We start from the raw sequence: 14,143 nt of genomic DNA, 5'->3' as shown, positions 1-14,143 counted from the left end.
GGTGGGAAGTAGCGCTCTGAAAATTGAATTTGGGGAGTAGCTGATGGGTGCCGTAAAATCCGTTCTAAAGAGGTTTCTGGGAGAGCAGAAGAAGGGTGAGTATCTTAATTAAAATGGGTTGTAATAATTTTTGAATTTGGCTTCACATTTATTGTAACAACAACAGCAACAACAACAAAAGCTGCGAATCCAGTGCCTGTATCTCTAGTGGAACGCTCATGCCCCTTTCTAGCTTACGCTAATCTGGTGTTGTGGAAGCGGAGTATTAAAACAGATTGTTAATGCTTCCATCTGGGCCCTATTCTTTCCTTGTGAATTGTTGCAGCAATTTGTTTGTATTTACTGCCTCTTCCCCCAGCCTTATCACCAGCCCTCACGTAGCTCTGGGAGAGAAGCAGCTTATCAAAACTTCGGGGCTGCACAGCGCTGGGAAAGAAGGCAGCAGGCTGAGACCCCGACAGCTTGTTGCCTTTGCATCCCTATGGGTCTTCTTTCTGCCTTATCATTTTCAGTTCCTGTTTCGAGCAATAAAGAGAATGGATGGTTCGGTGTGGGATGCACTTGTAGAAACTGGAATTGAGACATCTTGACTTCTTAGATACTGGTATTAAGCAGAAAAACATGAATGTTCAGAAAGGAGCAAGATACCTTTCAGGTGACCTTACCATAGAGGAGATGATAGAAGATTGCAATGGGCACATCCTGAGTGTTAAACATATTTAGTATCCTACTTTTTCTTACAGATAAGCTGTTCTCAATACTTTTTTGCAAAGCTAAGCAGTGGCACTGTTTAGGTGATGATTATGGGCTATTCCAGTGAATGCACAGGGATAATTTAATTTCTGTGAGTAGTGCTGTTGACTGCAAGGGGTCTCTTTCTACACGTAGAGGTAGCCTGGAGCAGGAGTGTGGGTGAGATGGCAATGCTGGAAAGACCAAATATATACTTTACCTCTTGCAAAAAGGCTCTTAAAGTAACAGAAATATGAAAGCTCCACGTACACATTTTGTTCTGGAAGATCAGTTACAGGTTGGCTTGAGGAGTGGGTCTGATACCTACCTGCAATCCAGAGTGACAAAGCAAAAGAACTGGAAATGTAAGGGAGGAACCGGTTGTTAAGGTAATGCTCCTCTTACACTTAGGGAAATCTTTCATCTGAGGCTTTGAAGCATTTAGTGCTTAAGTGAGCGTTACCTATTCTTTCACAAGGGTACTGTTAAGTATCAGCACATGGAGCAGTGAGGAGGTTATGAATGACTTGTCAAGGATCCTGCAATGAAATAATGAGCATCTGTGATTCCTAATGCTCTGCTTAACAATGAGGAATGGTCTGTCCTAATGTTCAGTATTGGCTGTAGGCCCCAGGTTGATCTCTGGCAGTGGCCCTTGCACAGAAACTTTGTTGGCCGGTTTTATCTGCTGCCCAGAAGAATGAGGAGGGTATGGCTGTTCCTAGAGAATAGGAGACTGCGCTGGGTTAAAAGGAGGTGCTGCCTATTAACAACTGGGCTTTGGTCTTTGCAAAGATAACCTCTTCAGGAGTTTCGGAAGAGGACTGACCCTGTTTCTTTCTGCGGTCGTTGACTCTTCCCAAAATCAAGATGCTCTCTTGCCTGGTCTGCAGACTGGTAGTGCCCATGAGCGCGATTTTCTTTGCCCAACTCCAGTTGCCCTGGATGTGGACGCAGCCATACCAGCACCATTTCTTAGGTCAGTAGGACATAGAAGAGGTGCTCTCTTACTACTATAACTGAATTTTCCTTTGGAAGACCACGTTGCATAATGTATAGTCTCTCAGTGCTACAACCCAGTGGTGGTGAATTTTAGGCCCCAATATAACAGTGAGAAGTTTCCAGAAGGTGGGGAAACTTTGAGGTGTTTATTGCTGCGATGGAGTGAGGCAGTTTATTGCTGTGCTTCTGAACACAAAATGGGTTGCCCAAAGACCTTACTAAGCGTGGTGTAGAAACAGTGAATCACAGAACATACTGTGCAGTGTGAAAGGCTTTGAACCTGGGATCAGTCTCACTCAGCCCATCACCTGCAGGCTGCAAGGACTGGCTTTTACCCCACGTCCGAATCAGGGAAGGGAAGGGAAACAGAAGGATCCCTCTGCCAAAACGAAAAGCAGGAGTTATTTTTCCTTCCACGTCCGTGTGGGGCCAGTGCAGGAAGGCACCAGCTCTCGCAAACATATTTGCAAAAGCCTCTCAGGCCTCTCCTGGAAGGGGGTGCAGTTGGGTCAGCTGACTCAGCAGCCCTGCTCTGCGGTGCTGCTCGTCGCAGCCAGACAAGAAGATGTTTGCCAAGGGTTAAACGCTGTCAGGCCCTGAACACGATCCCCAGCGACAGCATACCGATTCTTTCACGCTTGGGCAGTTGTGTCAGCGGCACATGGCCCCGGGGAAGGGAGATCTCTCTCTCTCTCCTCGGGGAGAGCTTGTAGCTCGGCGCTGATGGGCAGAGCCAGGCTCTGCGGGACGGGGAGCGGGGCCGCTCCGGGGAGCCGAGGCTGGCCGTGCCCAGCGCCCTGGGGCAGGCTCGGGCTGCCGGCTCTGCAGAGCGCGGAGAGAGATTTTGGGGTCCTCTGAGCGAAATGCTGACGAATGGGCTGTCCCAGGTGCCGCTAGGTGGCACTTTAGGGACACGGCAGTCACTGGCTTTTATTCCTGATGCGTGACCTCCACGCCAGAACTTGTTATTTTTGGGGGGGGGGGGGGGGGGAGGAGGTTGGGGTTTTTTTCTTGGTCACACGTAACCATTTTATTCCCTGTTACCACCCGCCTCTCTGGCTGCGGAGCTTTGCCACCCTCACGTCCCGGCAGCGGGGAAGATCGGCCAAGCCATCGGCCAGCCCCATGGCCCCTCCTCAGCCAGCGGGTACCACAGCCCTGCCGTGGGGCTGACACATGCACCTCAGCGCTTAACTAGGAAAAAGCACATCCTGAATCTGCGGGAACTGTGGTATCAACACGTTGGGAATTTCTAAATCTTACCGGTTTTGGCATCAGCACTCCTATTTATATTTGCTTGTACTAGAGTACAAAGTTTATCCAGTTTTCCCTTTCAGTTCCCTTCAGTTCAAAAGAGTTTTCTCCTGCAATGAGACCATTAAAAATAAGGAGGTGTGGTGTGTGTTTCTGCGAAAGTTTGGGTTTCTTTTTCCTTCTCTTCCCTTTCCCCCTTCTCTTCCCTTTCCCCCTTCTCTTCCCTTTCCCCCTTCTCTTCCCTTTTCCCCTTCTCTTCCCTTTCGTCCTTCTCTTCCCTTTCGTCCTTCTCTTCCCTTTCGTCCTTCTCTTCCCTTTCGTCCTTCTCTTCCCTTTCCCCCTTCTCTTCCCTTTCCCCCTTCTCTTCCCTTTCCCCCTTCTCTTCCCTTTCCCCCTTCTCTTCCCTTTCCCCCTTCCAGGTCCTTTGTCTTACTCTGATTTCAATTTTCCTGCTTATTTGCAATTGCCACTGTAGAGCACTAGTCTATTTAGTTGTTTCTACCCTGTTTGAACACATTGGTTCTTGAAAAGCTGCGTTTTGCCTTTACATAAATAACAAGGGATTGGTCTCTTTTCTTTTTCATTCCCTAGATAAGTTACTGTATTCTTGCTTTTGACAGAAGGTTTAACATAGACTCCCAAAATGAAATGAGGACCAGAAGCTGCCTTCCTGGCCAGGTTAGGGGGATATCTATGCTCCCTGTCCAAGAAAGGTCATTAGAAGCTGGCTCTTGTGTACCTCCATCATTGCTGTGCGTTGTGCAGTAAGACTATAGTTTATCATATACATATTACTTGGGGCTCTTACTGCCCCTACAGGACTCATTTGTCAAAGTATTGTGATTTGGGCCCAAATTTATCGTATTGTTCTCTTGGGTATTGAAGCTTCACTGTCCCCAAATAATTCATGAAAGCCTCATGGACCTTAACAGGACACTGTTACCAGTGCTTAGAGCTTTCATTTCTTTCAAATATAGAAAAAAGTGGTTTTAGAAACGAGGGAGGTTATGGGCTAATTCAACTTCCTGATAAAGAAATGCTTTGTTGCATCAAATGGACTTTTAATGGTCTTTTGGTTGTTGTAGACAGTGATTGTTTTTTCCATTTCACTCTCCTATTTGTACCAGAAATCTGCAGTTACAGAAGCAGCACTTCAACCCGTGAAAAACTTTCCAGAATTAAAAATAGTAGTATCTAATATTCAAGATACTAATATTCAAACAATACCTGAAAATTACAGGGTGGGATTGTTCTGTTTTTAAACCATCAGATAACAGTACAGATACAGCGTATTTTTTGGAGGGGAGAGGAGGGGGAAAAGTCTTGTCAGCCAAAATACCTTTTTCTCCTCTCCAGAGGAATTTCATGTGCATTTAAAAAAGAGATCCCAGATCTCCCCCCTGTGTGCACGTGTTTGCCCCCGTACGGTGGGGGAGCAGCAGTAACCTGGCAGAAGCCCTTTTCCCCTGCAGCTCTCTGTACAGCTCTTGCAGCGTGTGCTGTGGAAGAAATGGAAGTGGTATGAAAAAGTCCCTCCTTTGTACATACACCAAATTCTGTGCTTCCTGTCACCTTTGGTTAACTTACCATTTAAACACTGGGAAACTTGTGACTGCTGCAGAGCTTGATGCGCTGATGCAGAAACCCCTTGGCAAGAGTGAGTTGGGTTCATCAGCGTGACATGCTGTTGTTGTTATTATGGGTAAAACCCTGGCTCCTTAAAAGTTTGAGGTTTGCCTTGAGCTTGCCTTTGAACACAAGCTTTCACCTAGGTAGAAACAAGCCTTTTCTTTATTTGTTTTTTGGAGGAGAGAGCAGGATGGCACATTTCCCCTCCTGCCTGGGGGCTGTTGTCAGTGAAGCTCCAGCTTGGCAGAGGTTGGGAAAGAGAAGGGAGGCTGCTTCTGCCAGTGCCAAGTGCCCTCAGCCTCCTGGTCCTTGCCTGCCTTCCCCATCTTGCCAGGCCATCCCTTCTGGACAGAAAACAGCCACACCGTGTTTATGCTGTGTTTGCTGCCGGGGGACAGGCAGATCCAAATCCTGCTGCCCTCCCCTAGGGTGAAGCGCTGTGCCCTGTCCTGAGGAAGCAGATCAAAAGATGGGGAAAGATTTTGGGAGAGGCAAGGCGAGGGATTTAGACAGATAGACTGGGGGGAGGGTGTTTTGTTTTGCCAGAGCGTGGGCCTGTGTGCTGAGTGCTCAGTGTGGTTTCTGTTTGAAACACGAAGAAGGAAGATTTGTTTGGCTGCTTTTATGACTTGTGTTTTTAGTAACTTTACTGGAAATGTTGGTGTAATTCAGACTTTCTCCAGCCTTGCAAACTTCAAAGACAGAGGCTTACCCCAATGAATTTTCATCGGATTCAGGAGATAATAAGGTGACAGGGTGCATCCGGGATCTTTCTAGCTTTTATTCCCCCTCCCTCCATACCTCAGTCTTTCTCTGAGTATTTAGGCTGTAAAAGTAACTCCAGAAGAAATTCTGGGTACATTTACATTCAGAGATATGGTTCCAAGCACTCCACAGAAAAGTCTTTTCTTTTGTTTTCCTGGCACAATAAAACACAAGGAAATGGTTTCATTCTAAATCTGCAGAAGACGTATGCCACCCCTTCTGCTGCCGCCCTAGGTCTCCATTTCCCCTACTGTCGAACTGTTAAAGTAACCTTTCTGCATAACGTTGCCTTTCCTTGACTTTACTGCATGTGACTGTTAGTCGGTTTCTGGGTGTAGCAATGACTGACTTGGTCTTGCAGACAGAGCAACCATCGGAGGCCGAATTACACCCTCAGATGAATAGACCCCCGTCGCAGGCAGAAGAAAGCAGTTCAGCAAAGAAGGTGAGACCCGCGCGTGTTGTGCCCTTGTGGGGTGTGATTCGCCTTCTCAGACGAACAGGGTGGTTTCCAGTTTTAAAGCAAGCAAGGGTTAGGGCTAGGGTTACGTTTTTACATGCTTAGCTTCTCTGCAGGTCAAGATGCTGGAGAGAAGCGGGCTCATGTGAGGCATCAGCTCAGATAAATCACCAGGAGAGCTCTTAGTACACACACATCGATGGGCGTGCTCGAGGGGAGGCAGCTCACCGTTTGTTTCAGATCAATAGGGGCTTGGGGAGCCTTGGGGAAGACAAAACCAGAGTTTGCTTGTACCCGACCCCTGTTTCGCTGTAATTCCTCCAGACTGTGTTGCACTTCTTGCTTCCAGTTACTGGCGATTCGGTTTTGGTGTAAACACACCTGCTGGCGAGAGGTCAGGATCTGGTGCTAGATGTGCGTAGGCTGGGAGAGGTTTGCTGGAGTTGTGGAGTTTCTGCTGTGGCTTTGTAGGAACATACATGCCATTTGTATAGAGTGAGCACTGCACACACAGTGGCACGTTTTGAGGGGGCTTGTGAAGGAAAGGAGGGGCCTTAGCAGTGGGTATGAGCATTTCCCAGCTCCTGGCCACGCTCCCACCGCCTACTTCCAACAGCCACAGCCAGAGCAGGTTTTGATAGGGGCCGAATGCAGATCCTCCCCCTCCAGCCCCCGATGCAGCCAGGGAGCACCTGCAGGACCTTTGCTCTGCCCAACTAAGAACTGTTTGCAATACATACCTTACTTACGGAGCATCACCACTCTTCTTACCCTAAAGGGGAGCACAGACAAATGTCTGCTCTCATTTCCTGTGAGATAGGGCTTTCTGGGCAGAGTCCTTGCTCTGCTTGTGCTCACTGTATGCTGCTACTAGCCTGGCCCCACTTCTTCCTCGCTCTGCTTCGCAGCCCTGACAGGGAAATGAAATCCTCATGGTCTACCTGCCTCATGCTGGCCCCCATCCCATCTGGCTGTGGGGCACAGGAGGCAGGTAGTGGATGTGATGCCGAATCACCGTCCAAAGCTTGGGACAATAGCAGCCAGCCAAAGAGCACCTACAGTGTATTCTGCTTTTGGGTATTGCATCATGTCTTCCAGCATCACGCTGGAAATAGAAAAGGGATTTGTCCTATGGGTTTGGCCGGTTTGCGGCAGTTCAGGGTAGTCTGAGACTGTGCATTTGGCCTCCCACCAGTTTATAGTTGTAGAAGGCATACACAAGTTCTTTGCCTGCTGTACATCATGTGTTTGTGAGGAGCTGGGCATATGCGTAGGATTTCAGAGCACGGGATTTGAGATCTGTGTGGTGCTGATGCGCTGACATCCTGATCAAAAGATCTCATAATATTTTTAAATCTTTTTCAGTAATGGCAGAACCCTTTTTTAATGTAGTACCCCCTTACTTCCATACAATTCTAATTCCTCTAATAATTGCAATCCCTCTAGTACTTAATTATTGATGGTCTTATGTTGCTTTCATACTGTATCACTCATAGGAGTCACTTCTGACGAGTCAGGCTGCTTACGACAGTGGTTTTTGTTTGTCTGGGTTCTTCTTATGAATGCTGGGTCATTACGTTTCCTCATTTAATTTTTTTTGTCTTTATTTTATTAACATTTGGCCCAAAAGTCATAAGATAGTCTGGCCAGCAAAATGTGCACTGTGCAAGTGATAATAAAATTTGGTCTTTGGTCTTGATTGTAACACTAAATGCATAACCTCTGTCAAGTGACATTGGCTTCTTGAGTCTTAGTTTTTTCATTAATGACATGGGGCAGTAATAGCTATATCCCTCATAAAAGAGATCTAATAATATAATACACTGAAAAGAATATGTTTATGTTCCACATTTAAACCAGCTTTAAGCCATTAAAACTACTTCTTGTTGCAGAACAAAGGATGTTTTTAAAATAATGAAAACACCGTTAAAGGCATAAAAATCCAACCCTTTTATTTTACATGCAAACCAGACTTACCTCTCTGATGCAACCTCTCAAGTGACTGTCCTTCTCCACTTATAATGTCTTAATTTGGCATAGATTATTTTATACACGTCTTCCAAAGCTGTTTTCAGTGTTGCTTCATGTAAGCGAGGAGGGAGGAGAAGGCAGAGACTCCGAGCCAGATGGGTTGGGTAGTGCGTGGGGATGCGAGCGATTGATTATTGATTTTTACCAACTGGGAGTAATTAAAAGTAAATACTGTTTTGGTTCCAATGCTTCTGGGTCACTTGGCAGCTAGTGTTTGCCTTTGTGCTGCTCCCCCTGCCCATCCCAAATGTGCACAGCACTTCACAAGCCAGTTCTGAAGAGCCTGTCATCCAGATGAAGACAAAACACCAGTGTGATTGTTTCATTCATTAAAGGGTTGTGGGAGTTACTGTTCCTTTTTTCTGAATCAGAAACCTGAGAGGCTATTACCAAATTGCAAATAAGCTCTTTAAATTATGAAATCTTAGGCCAGATGTCAGCAATTTCAGCATCACAAGTATCCCTCTGCCTAATGATGGGACACACATGGCCTGACTTAACGTTGCTGTGCTTGTCTTTTACAGGAGGTTGTTCTCTCTCAGCCGCCCTCGAAACCCACCCGCAGGAAGCTCCGGACAGAGGCGCAGGGCCTGGAGACCCCCGAACTTTCTCCCACTATAAATGTGACTTCTTCCCTGCCAGCAGTCAAGCCTCACCTCCCCGTCCAAAAGTAAAAACTTAAGCACGCCAAACTGCGCCGTGAGATCTGACATAGCAGGGTTTGCGCTTTGCCTGATTTGTGCTTGGTAGTTCTGGGTTTGAGACTTCTTCACAAGATAGGGGTCTCTGATAAGAGACAAGCCGATGGTATCCTGGGCTCCATCAGAAGAGGGGCAGCCAGCAGGGACAGGGAGGTGATTGTCCCTCTCTACTCTGCCCTCGTGAGGCCCCATCTGGAGTTCTGTGTCCAGATCTGGGGGACCGAATACAAGGAAGAGGTGGAACTGTTGGAGAGGGTTCAGAGGAGGCCACAAAGATGATCAGAGGGCTGGAGCACCTCCCCTACGAAGAGAGGCTGAGGGAGCTGGGCTTGTTCAGCCTAGAGAAGAGAAGGCTGTGGGGCGACCTTATTACAGCCTTCCAGTACCTGAAGGGAGCATATAAACAGGAGGGGAATCAACTTTTTAAAAGGGTAGAGAATGGCAGGAAAAGGGAAAATGGATTGAAGATAAAGGAGGGAAGGTTTAGATTCGATATTAGGGAGAAGTCCTTTGCAGAGAGATTGGTAAGGTGCTGGAACAGGCTGCCCAGAGAGGTGGTGGGTGCCCCATCCCTGGCGATGTTCAAGGCCAGGTTGGATGGGGCCCTGGGCAGCCTTGTGTAGATCCAGGCCTGGAGGTTGGTGGTCCTGCCTGCGGCAGGGGGGTTAGAACTCTGTGATCCTTGGGGTCCCTCCAACCCAGACCATTCTATGATTCTATGACTCTATGACATCCACATGTGTCTTTTCAGGGGAAGATGAAGTCTGTAGTGACCATATAAGTTGATGATATTTAATTTATAGCCTCTGCAGAGGTGTCCTGCCTCTGTATCTGGTAAACATGTCTGAAGAGCAAGCCTCGCTGTTCAACCAGCATCTCTAACACAACTCCTTTTAGCTCGGTGGGTGTGTGGTTTTTGCCTTGCACATCACTTCAGGAATTTGTGTGGACAGACATGACTCAATAAATCCCCAGGAAATCAAGTCATGAAATGCTTGATGCTGGTCATGTCCTTGTGATATTTCTTCATCACAAGGCGGGTTAGAAATGACCTTACCACTGGTATGAGCCGAGTCACAGACCAGTGGTGATAATCTGGTAATTGCCAAAGGCAGCATGTGTTCTTTGCTCTCATAAATACAGCTGTTGGAGCTGTCAGCGAGAAAAACTTGTAGGGATTTCCCTATATACTTATTTAATAGCAGTGGGGAAGGGGCTGTATAGGTGGGAAGCAAAGGCACTGGAAGCCCTACTTGGTCTATACGTCTCCCTCAACTGAAATAGTGGGTAATGATCATTGCCCCCCTTCACCTGAAGCCTTGCAAAGACATCTCATTCAGTCTGAAGCAAAGCCAAGCTGCCACATCGGTGGGGTGGGCCTTGGCAAACTCCTTACCTGTATGCTGGATCTGTGCTGTGTAATTGGAGGTCGTAACTAATAAGAGTTGTAGGATGCTCTTGAAGTGTTATTTTGTGCTTTGGGAGTGCATATGCCACAGCAGTTCAGAGAAAGGTAACAGCATTTGTTAGCATCTCGATTTAATCCTGTTTTGTCTGTATCTTCCCTAAAATGTTTAAATAACCATGGAGGTACATCGCCCTGTTTTTTTTTACCTCTATGATTACTACTCTATAGCCCATGGAGAGTAGTTTGAAGCAAAATACTGAGGCAGAAAAGTGACAGTTCACTGGAAAATGACAGCATAAAGACTGGCCCGTGCTGTGAAGCGGGTTCTGCTGCAAAGATCAGTCCTGTCAGCTCTGTTAAGAGCTCATGGGGGACAGTGGACCACTATAGACCTTATTTAAATAGGGCAGCTGGTTTAGATCAAATTGGTCATAAAGAGCTGTTGATGCCTTGTGTAAAACTTTAATCTGTTTGGAAAAGGGCTTGGATATTCAGCCAGTATTTTCTGTACTTTCTTTCCTTTTCTCTGTTGTCACCTTTGTTATTTGGAATAGGTTGGTCTTTATGTACAGATGTGTCCCTTTTTGTTCCTGTCTGCCTAACTGATTTCCCCCAGATCAGTTATTATGGGCATAATAATAATAATAATACCACCATATTTTATTTAAGCAGCAAAAGAGATGAGGAAAGTCTGTAAGCCATCTACTGTTCCTGTTTGTGACATCACAGACATTTTGTGGGGACAGGACAAGGGGCAATGGCCGCAAGTTGGAGCACAGGAAGTTCCACACCAATATGTGAAGAACTTTTTCACAGTGAGGGTGACAGAGCCCTGGCACAGGCTGCCCAGGGGGGTTGTGGAATCTCCTCCTCTGGAGATACTCAAGACCCGCCTGGACGCCTATCTGAGTGATATGTCCTAAGGAGCTGCTTTGGCAGGGGGGTTGGACCCGATGATCTCTCGAGGTCCCTTCCAACCTCTATGAGTCTAAGATTAAGTGGTTTGGGTGGAAATGACTGCTTTGAATGGAATGTGTATAATTTCTGAAGTAAAGAAACATCACAATCAGCAGTGCTCCCTAAAATCTGAGACAATACTTTCACGCAGACGTCCTTTCTTTCCACATAAGATGTTTTGTATTTTCCATTAACGGCTCCCAAATCTTTCAGCTCCACAAGTGTCTGAAAGCGGCTCAAGCGAAGATGCTGCAATAAGCACAGCTATGTAGGGATTATTCCCAAATTGAATCAGGCTGCGGTGATTTTGAAATAATTGAGACAGCCTAAAATGCTTCTGTCACTCGGGTTAACAAGCGTGGCCGCTGTGCTTCCAAATAGGCTACCTGGTTCAGCCATCTCATTTCAGCTTCACATTTCTCTGCTCTTAAGGCCATAGCCTGTGCCTTGGCTTTGAAGTGTAGTCTGGCGTGTGTCAGGTAAAGAAGTGCAGCACGGAGAGCTGCTCTCCTCGCGTCAGCCGCTGTCGAGGGTCCTAATTGACATGTTTTCCATTTCTCTGTCTGGCAGACAGTCTTCCAAGCAGAAAAGGGCCATCCAGACCGCGATACGGAAAAACAAAGAAACCAACGCTGTGCTCGCCAGGTTGAACAGTGAGCTCCAGCAGCAGCTGAAGGTAAGGGACGCGTGGGAAATCCGCGACTGAGCTCCCTGCAGTCAGTGACGTGTCACCTCCGGCGGAGAATCTTGTTCCTCCTCTCTCAGATGAAAGCTACTGCGTTACTTCTGGGAGGGAATAACTGTACCGTGTGTGTGGGTAGGGTGAGGCTTTCCAGGAGGAGTTGCAGCCTGTGGGCTGACTGCTCCACTGGCAGCTGGTCTAACGGGTGAGCTTTGTCTTTCTGAAAAGTTTGGTAATGAGATGGGTGTCACCCAGTGCAGAAGAGCAAGTCAAGCGTATCTTTCTTGCCTTCTGGTCAGTTGTGCTATGTAACTGTCTCCTAGACTCAGGCACTTGATACCCATGGACTGGCTAGACCATGCTTCACGTGAACACTTAGCACTGATTTTTAACATCTGCTGACTTTTCTTTTAACCTGTTTTCAAGGGGCTATTTCCTTGCATACATCAGCTCTGGTTTTTTTCTGTCATCTCAATCCAAAGGCGGTGCAGACTTTAGTTTTCTATCTAATACAGTTTTTTCTTCCTTGCATATTATGAATACACTTGTCTGGAAAGGGAGGTGGAGCCCCAGTTACATTTTTTCTCCAGTCAAGGTGAAAGTTTGATTCCATGTTAACATAATTTCTTAACTGGCTTTCAGGGATCTCCCAAGAGAAATGCAGGGTGGATGCTCTGGACTGAAATCATAGCAAAATACAGGACAGATATTGAAATAAGCGCAGAGATGAAAGCTTTTGCTGACAGCACATTGACAGCACATTGCCATCATTCCTTGGCTCAGGTCTTATCTGTTTCCATGCACTATCTTCAGCGTGCTTAAACTCCCTGACCTTCACAAAACAGGCCAGTGCTGTTATCCGTGTTTCACGGTAGGGCGAAGGAAGCACGTAAAGACAGAGAGATTTGCCCGAGTTTGCACAGGAGCAGGAAACTGAACTTGTCCTTCAAGTCATAATGCTGCCTGGAAGTTTTCTGATGCAGCAGGGCCTATATGGGTCCCCTATGGGGACCAGAAGTCTTGACAGGTACCCCTCACACACAGTGAGTGAAGCATGGGGAGCCCAAAGGCAGGGCTGTGAGCTGGCCCATTTGGGGTACAAAATCTCGGAGGTGTTGCAGGACAGTCCAGCTCTCATGTGGGCTGGGGAGCCCTTTAATGGGAGGTTGATGAGAGCTCGGTGCCTCTCAACGCTGGGGCAGGGTCAGCCTCGAGACCAGAAGAGGCTTTCCTGATATCCCTGATTCCCAAAGCCTTGGCAGTCAATACCTGACTGAGACAGGCGATCTTCCTGCCACAGCTGTCGCAGAGGTAGATTGCAAAGCCTGTGTTGTCTTTGAAAAGCTAAGTCCAGTTCCTTTCCAAAATGGCAGAGGTTGGTTCTGTGAACCAAAAACTCTTAAAAAACAGTTTTGAAGGAAACATGATTTCAAAAATAACCTGATTTTTTTGGGTGAAAATGGCCAGTTGTGGCCAGCTTCGCTGCATCCCAAGCTATTCCACCAGGCAGTGGGTGACTGCTCGCTCTCCCTGATGGACCAAGTGATTGAGCCTCCATATTGCCCCGCTGTAAGGAGGTGGGAGCAGAAGGCTCTGCAGGGTGGTCGTGTGGCATTGGTACAGTGTTTTGAGGTCACAAGGAGAGTTACTTTAAGCAGCAGAACCCCAAACCTCTGGTCAGTGCCAGCAGTTTGTGTGGGCTGCTTTTCACCGGAGGGGGCTGGTGCACGCCAGCATCAATCCCCAAAGTTACAGCCCATCTCTTCCCTCCTGCAGGAAGTTCACAAGGAACGAATTGCTTTGGAAACGCAGCTGGAGCAGCTACGTCCCGTCACCGTCTTGTGACCTCTCCCACCGCCGCGCAGCAGCGAGAGGGCAGCACGCTGCCCGACAGCCTTGCTGGGGGAGAGGAGCGCGGCACGGCTGAGCAGGGTTTCTTGCCGAGGTGGCGGCGGTGGGGAGCACTGGCTTGTGGGGTCTCCCTTCGCCCCACCGCACACGTTTGCAAGCGAAGAAGGTACAGAGAACAAGTATCTGACTGCTGGGCATTCCTGAGCGGGCCGGGGGATGCTTCACCTTTTTCTTCCTCCCTCTTCCCAGCCTAATATGTAAATGCAGTTTATCACTGAAATGAATAACCTGAGAGTATTTTATTTATGTAAAGAACTCCTGATTCATAGGCGTTCCGGCAGCACCTCCTGCCCCGATCATTAAGAGGTACAGCATTCCTGAATTCTTGCTCAGATATAAAACTCAGATGGGCTTCTGGGTGTTACTGATTCCCCTAGGATTGTATCAAGGTGGACCACATGTGGGTTTAATGTGCTACAGGAATAAAACTCACTAGACATACAGTCTCTGTCTGCAGTCCCATGTCAGATAGATGATTATTTTCTTAGTACTGTTTATTATGCAATCATGGATGTATTTTAATGTTAGAGAACTTGTATTTTCTAAGCTCAAATCATATGAGAGAACAGTAAAAATACTAAAACTTAATTATTTTGGAAATTACAAACCAA

The 14,143-nt window shown here is 47.2% G+C and overlaps 1 protein-coding gene across 1 annotated transcript in view; it reads left to right on the top strand.

Moving 5' to 3' along the window:
• Positions 1–13,832, top strand: part of REPS2 (RALBP1 associated Eps domain containing 2) — a gene marked incomplete at its 5' end in the record, with an annotated part of 103,755 nt that extends 89,923 nt beyond the window's left edge. Inside the window, 4 exons of the mRNA XM_084279655.1 lie at positions 5,744–5,827; positions 8,398–8,543; positions 11,510–11,615; positions 13,398–13,832. Coding sequence (XP_084135781.1) covers positions 5,744–5,827; positions 8,398–8,543; positions 11,510–11,615; positions 13,398–13,466 — 405 coding nt within the window. The 3' untranslated portion in view covers positions 13,467–13,832. The remainder of the gene's footprint in view (positions 1–5,743; positions 5,828–8,397; positions 8,544–11,509; positions 11,616–13,397) is intronic.
• Between the last annotated feature and the right edge of the window lie 311 nt (positions 13,833–14,143).

The sequence above is a fragment of the Gallinula chloropus genome, assembly GCF_964237585.1.
Source record: "Gallinula chloropus genome assembly, chromosome: 1".
NCBI classification, from domain to species: Eukaryota; Metazoa; Chordata; class Aves; order Gruiformes; family Rallidae; genus Gallinula; species Gallinula chloropus.
Note: the sequence above shows the minus strand (reverse complement) of the source record. Positions and strands in the feature narration are given on the sequence as shown.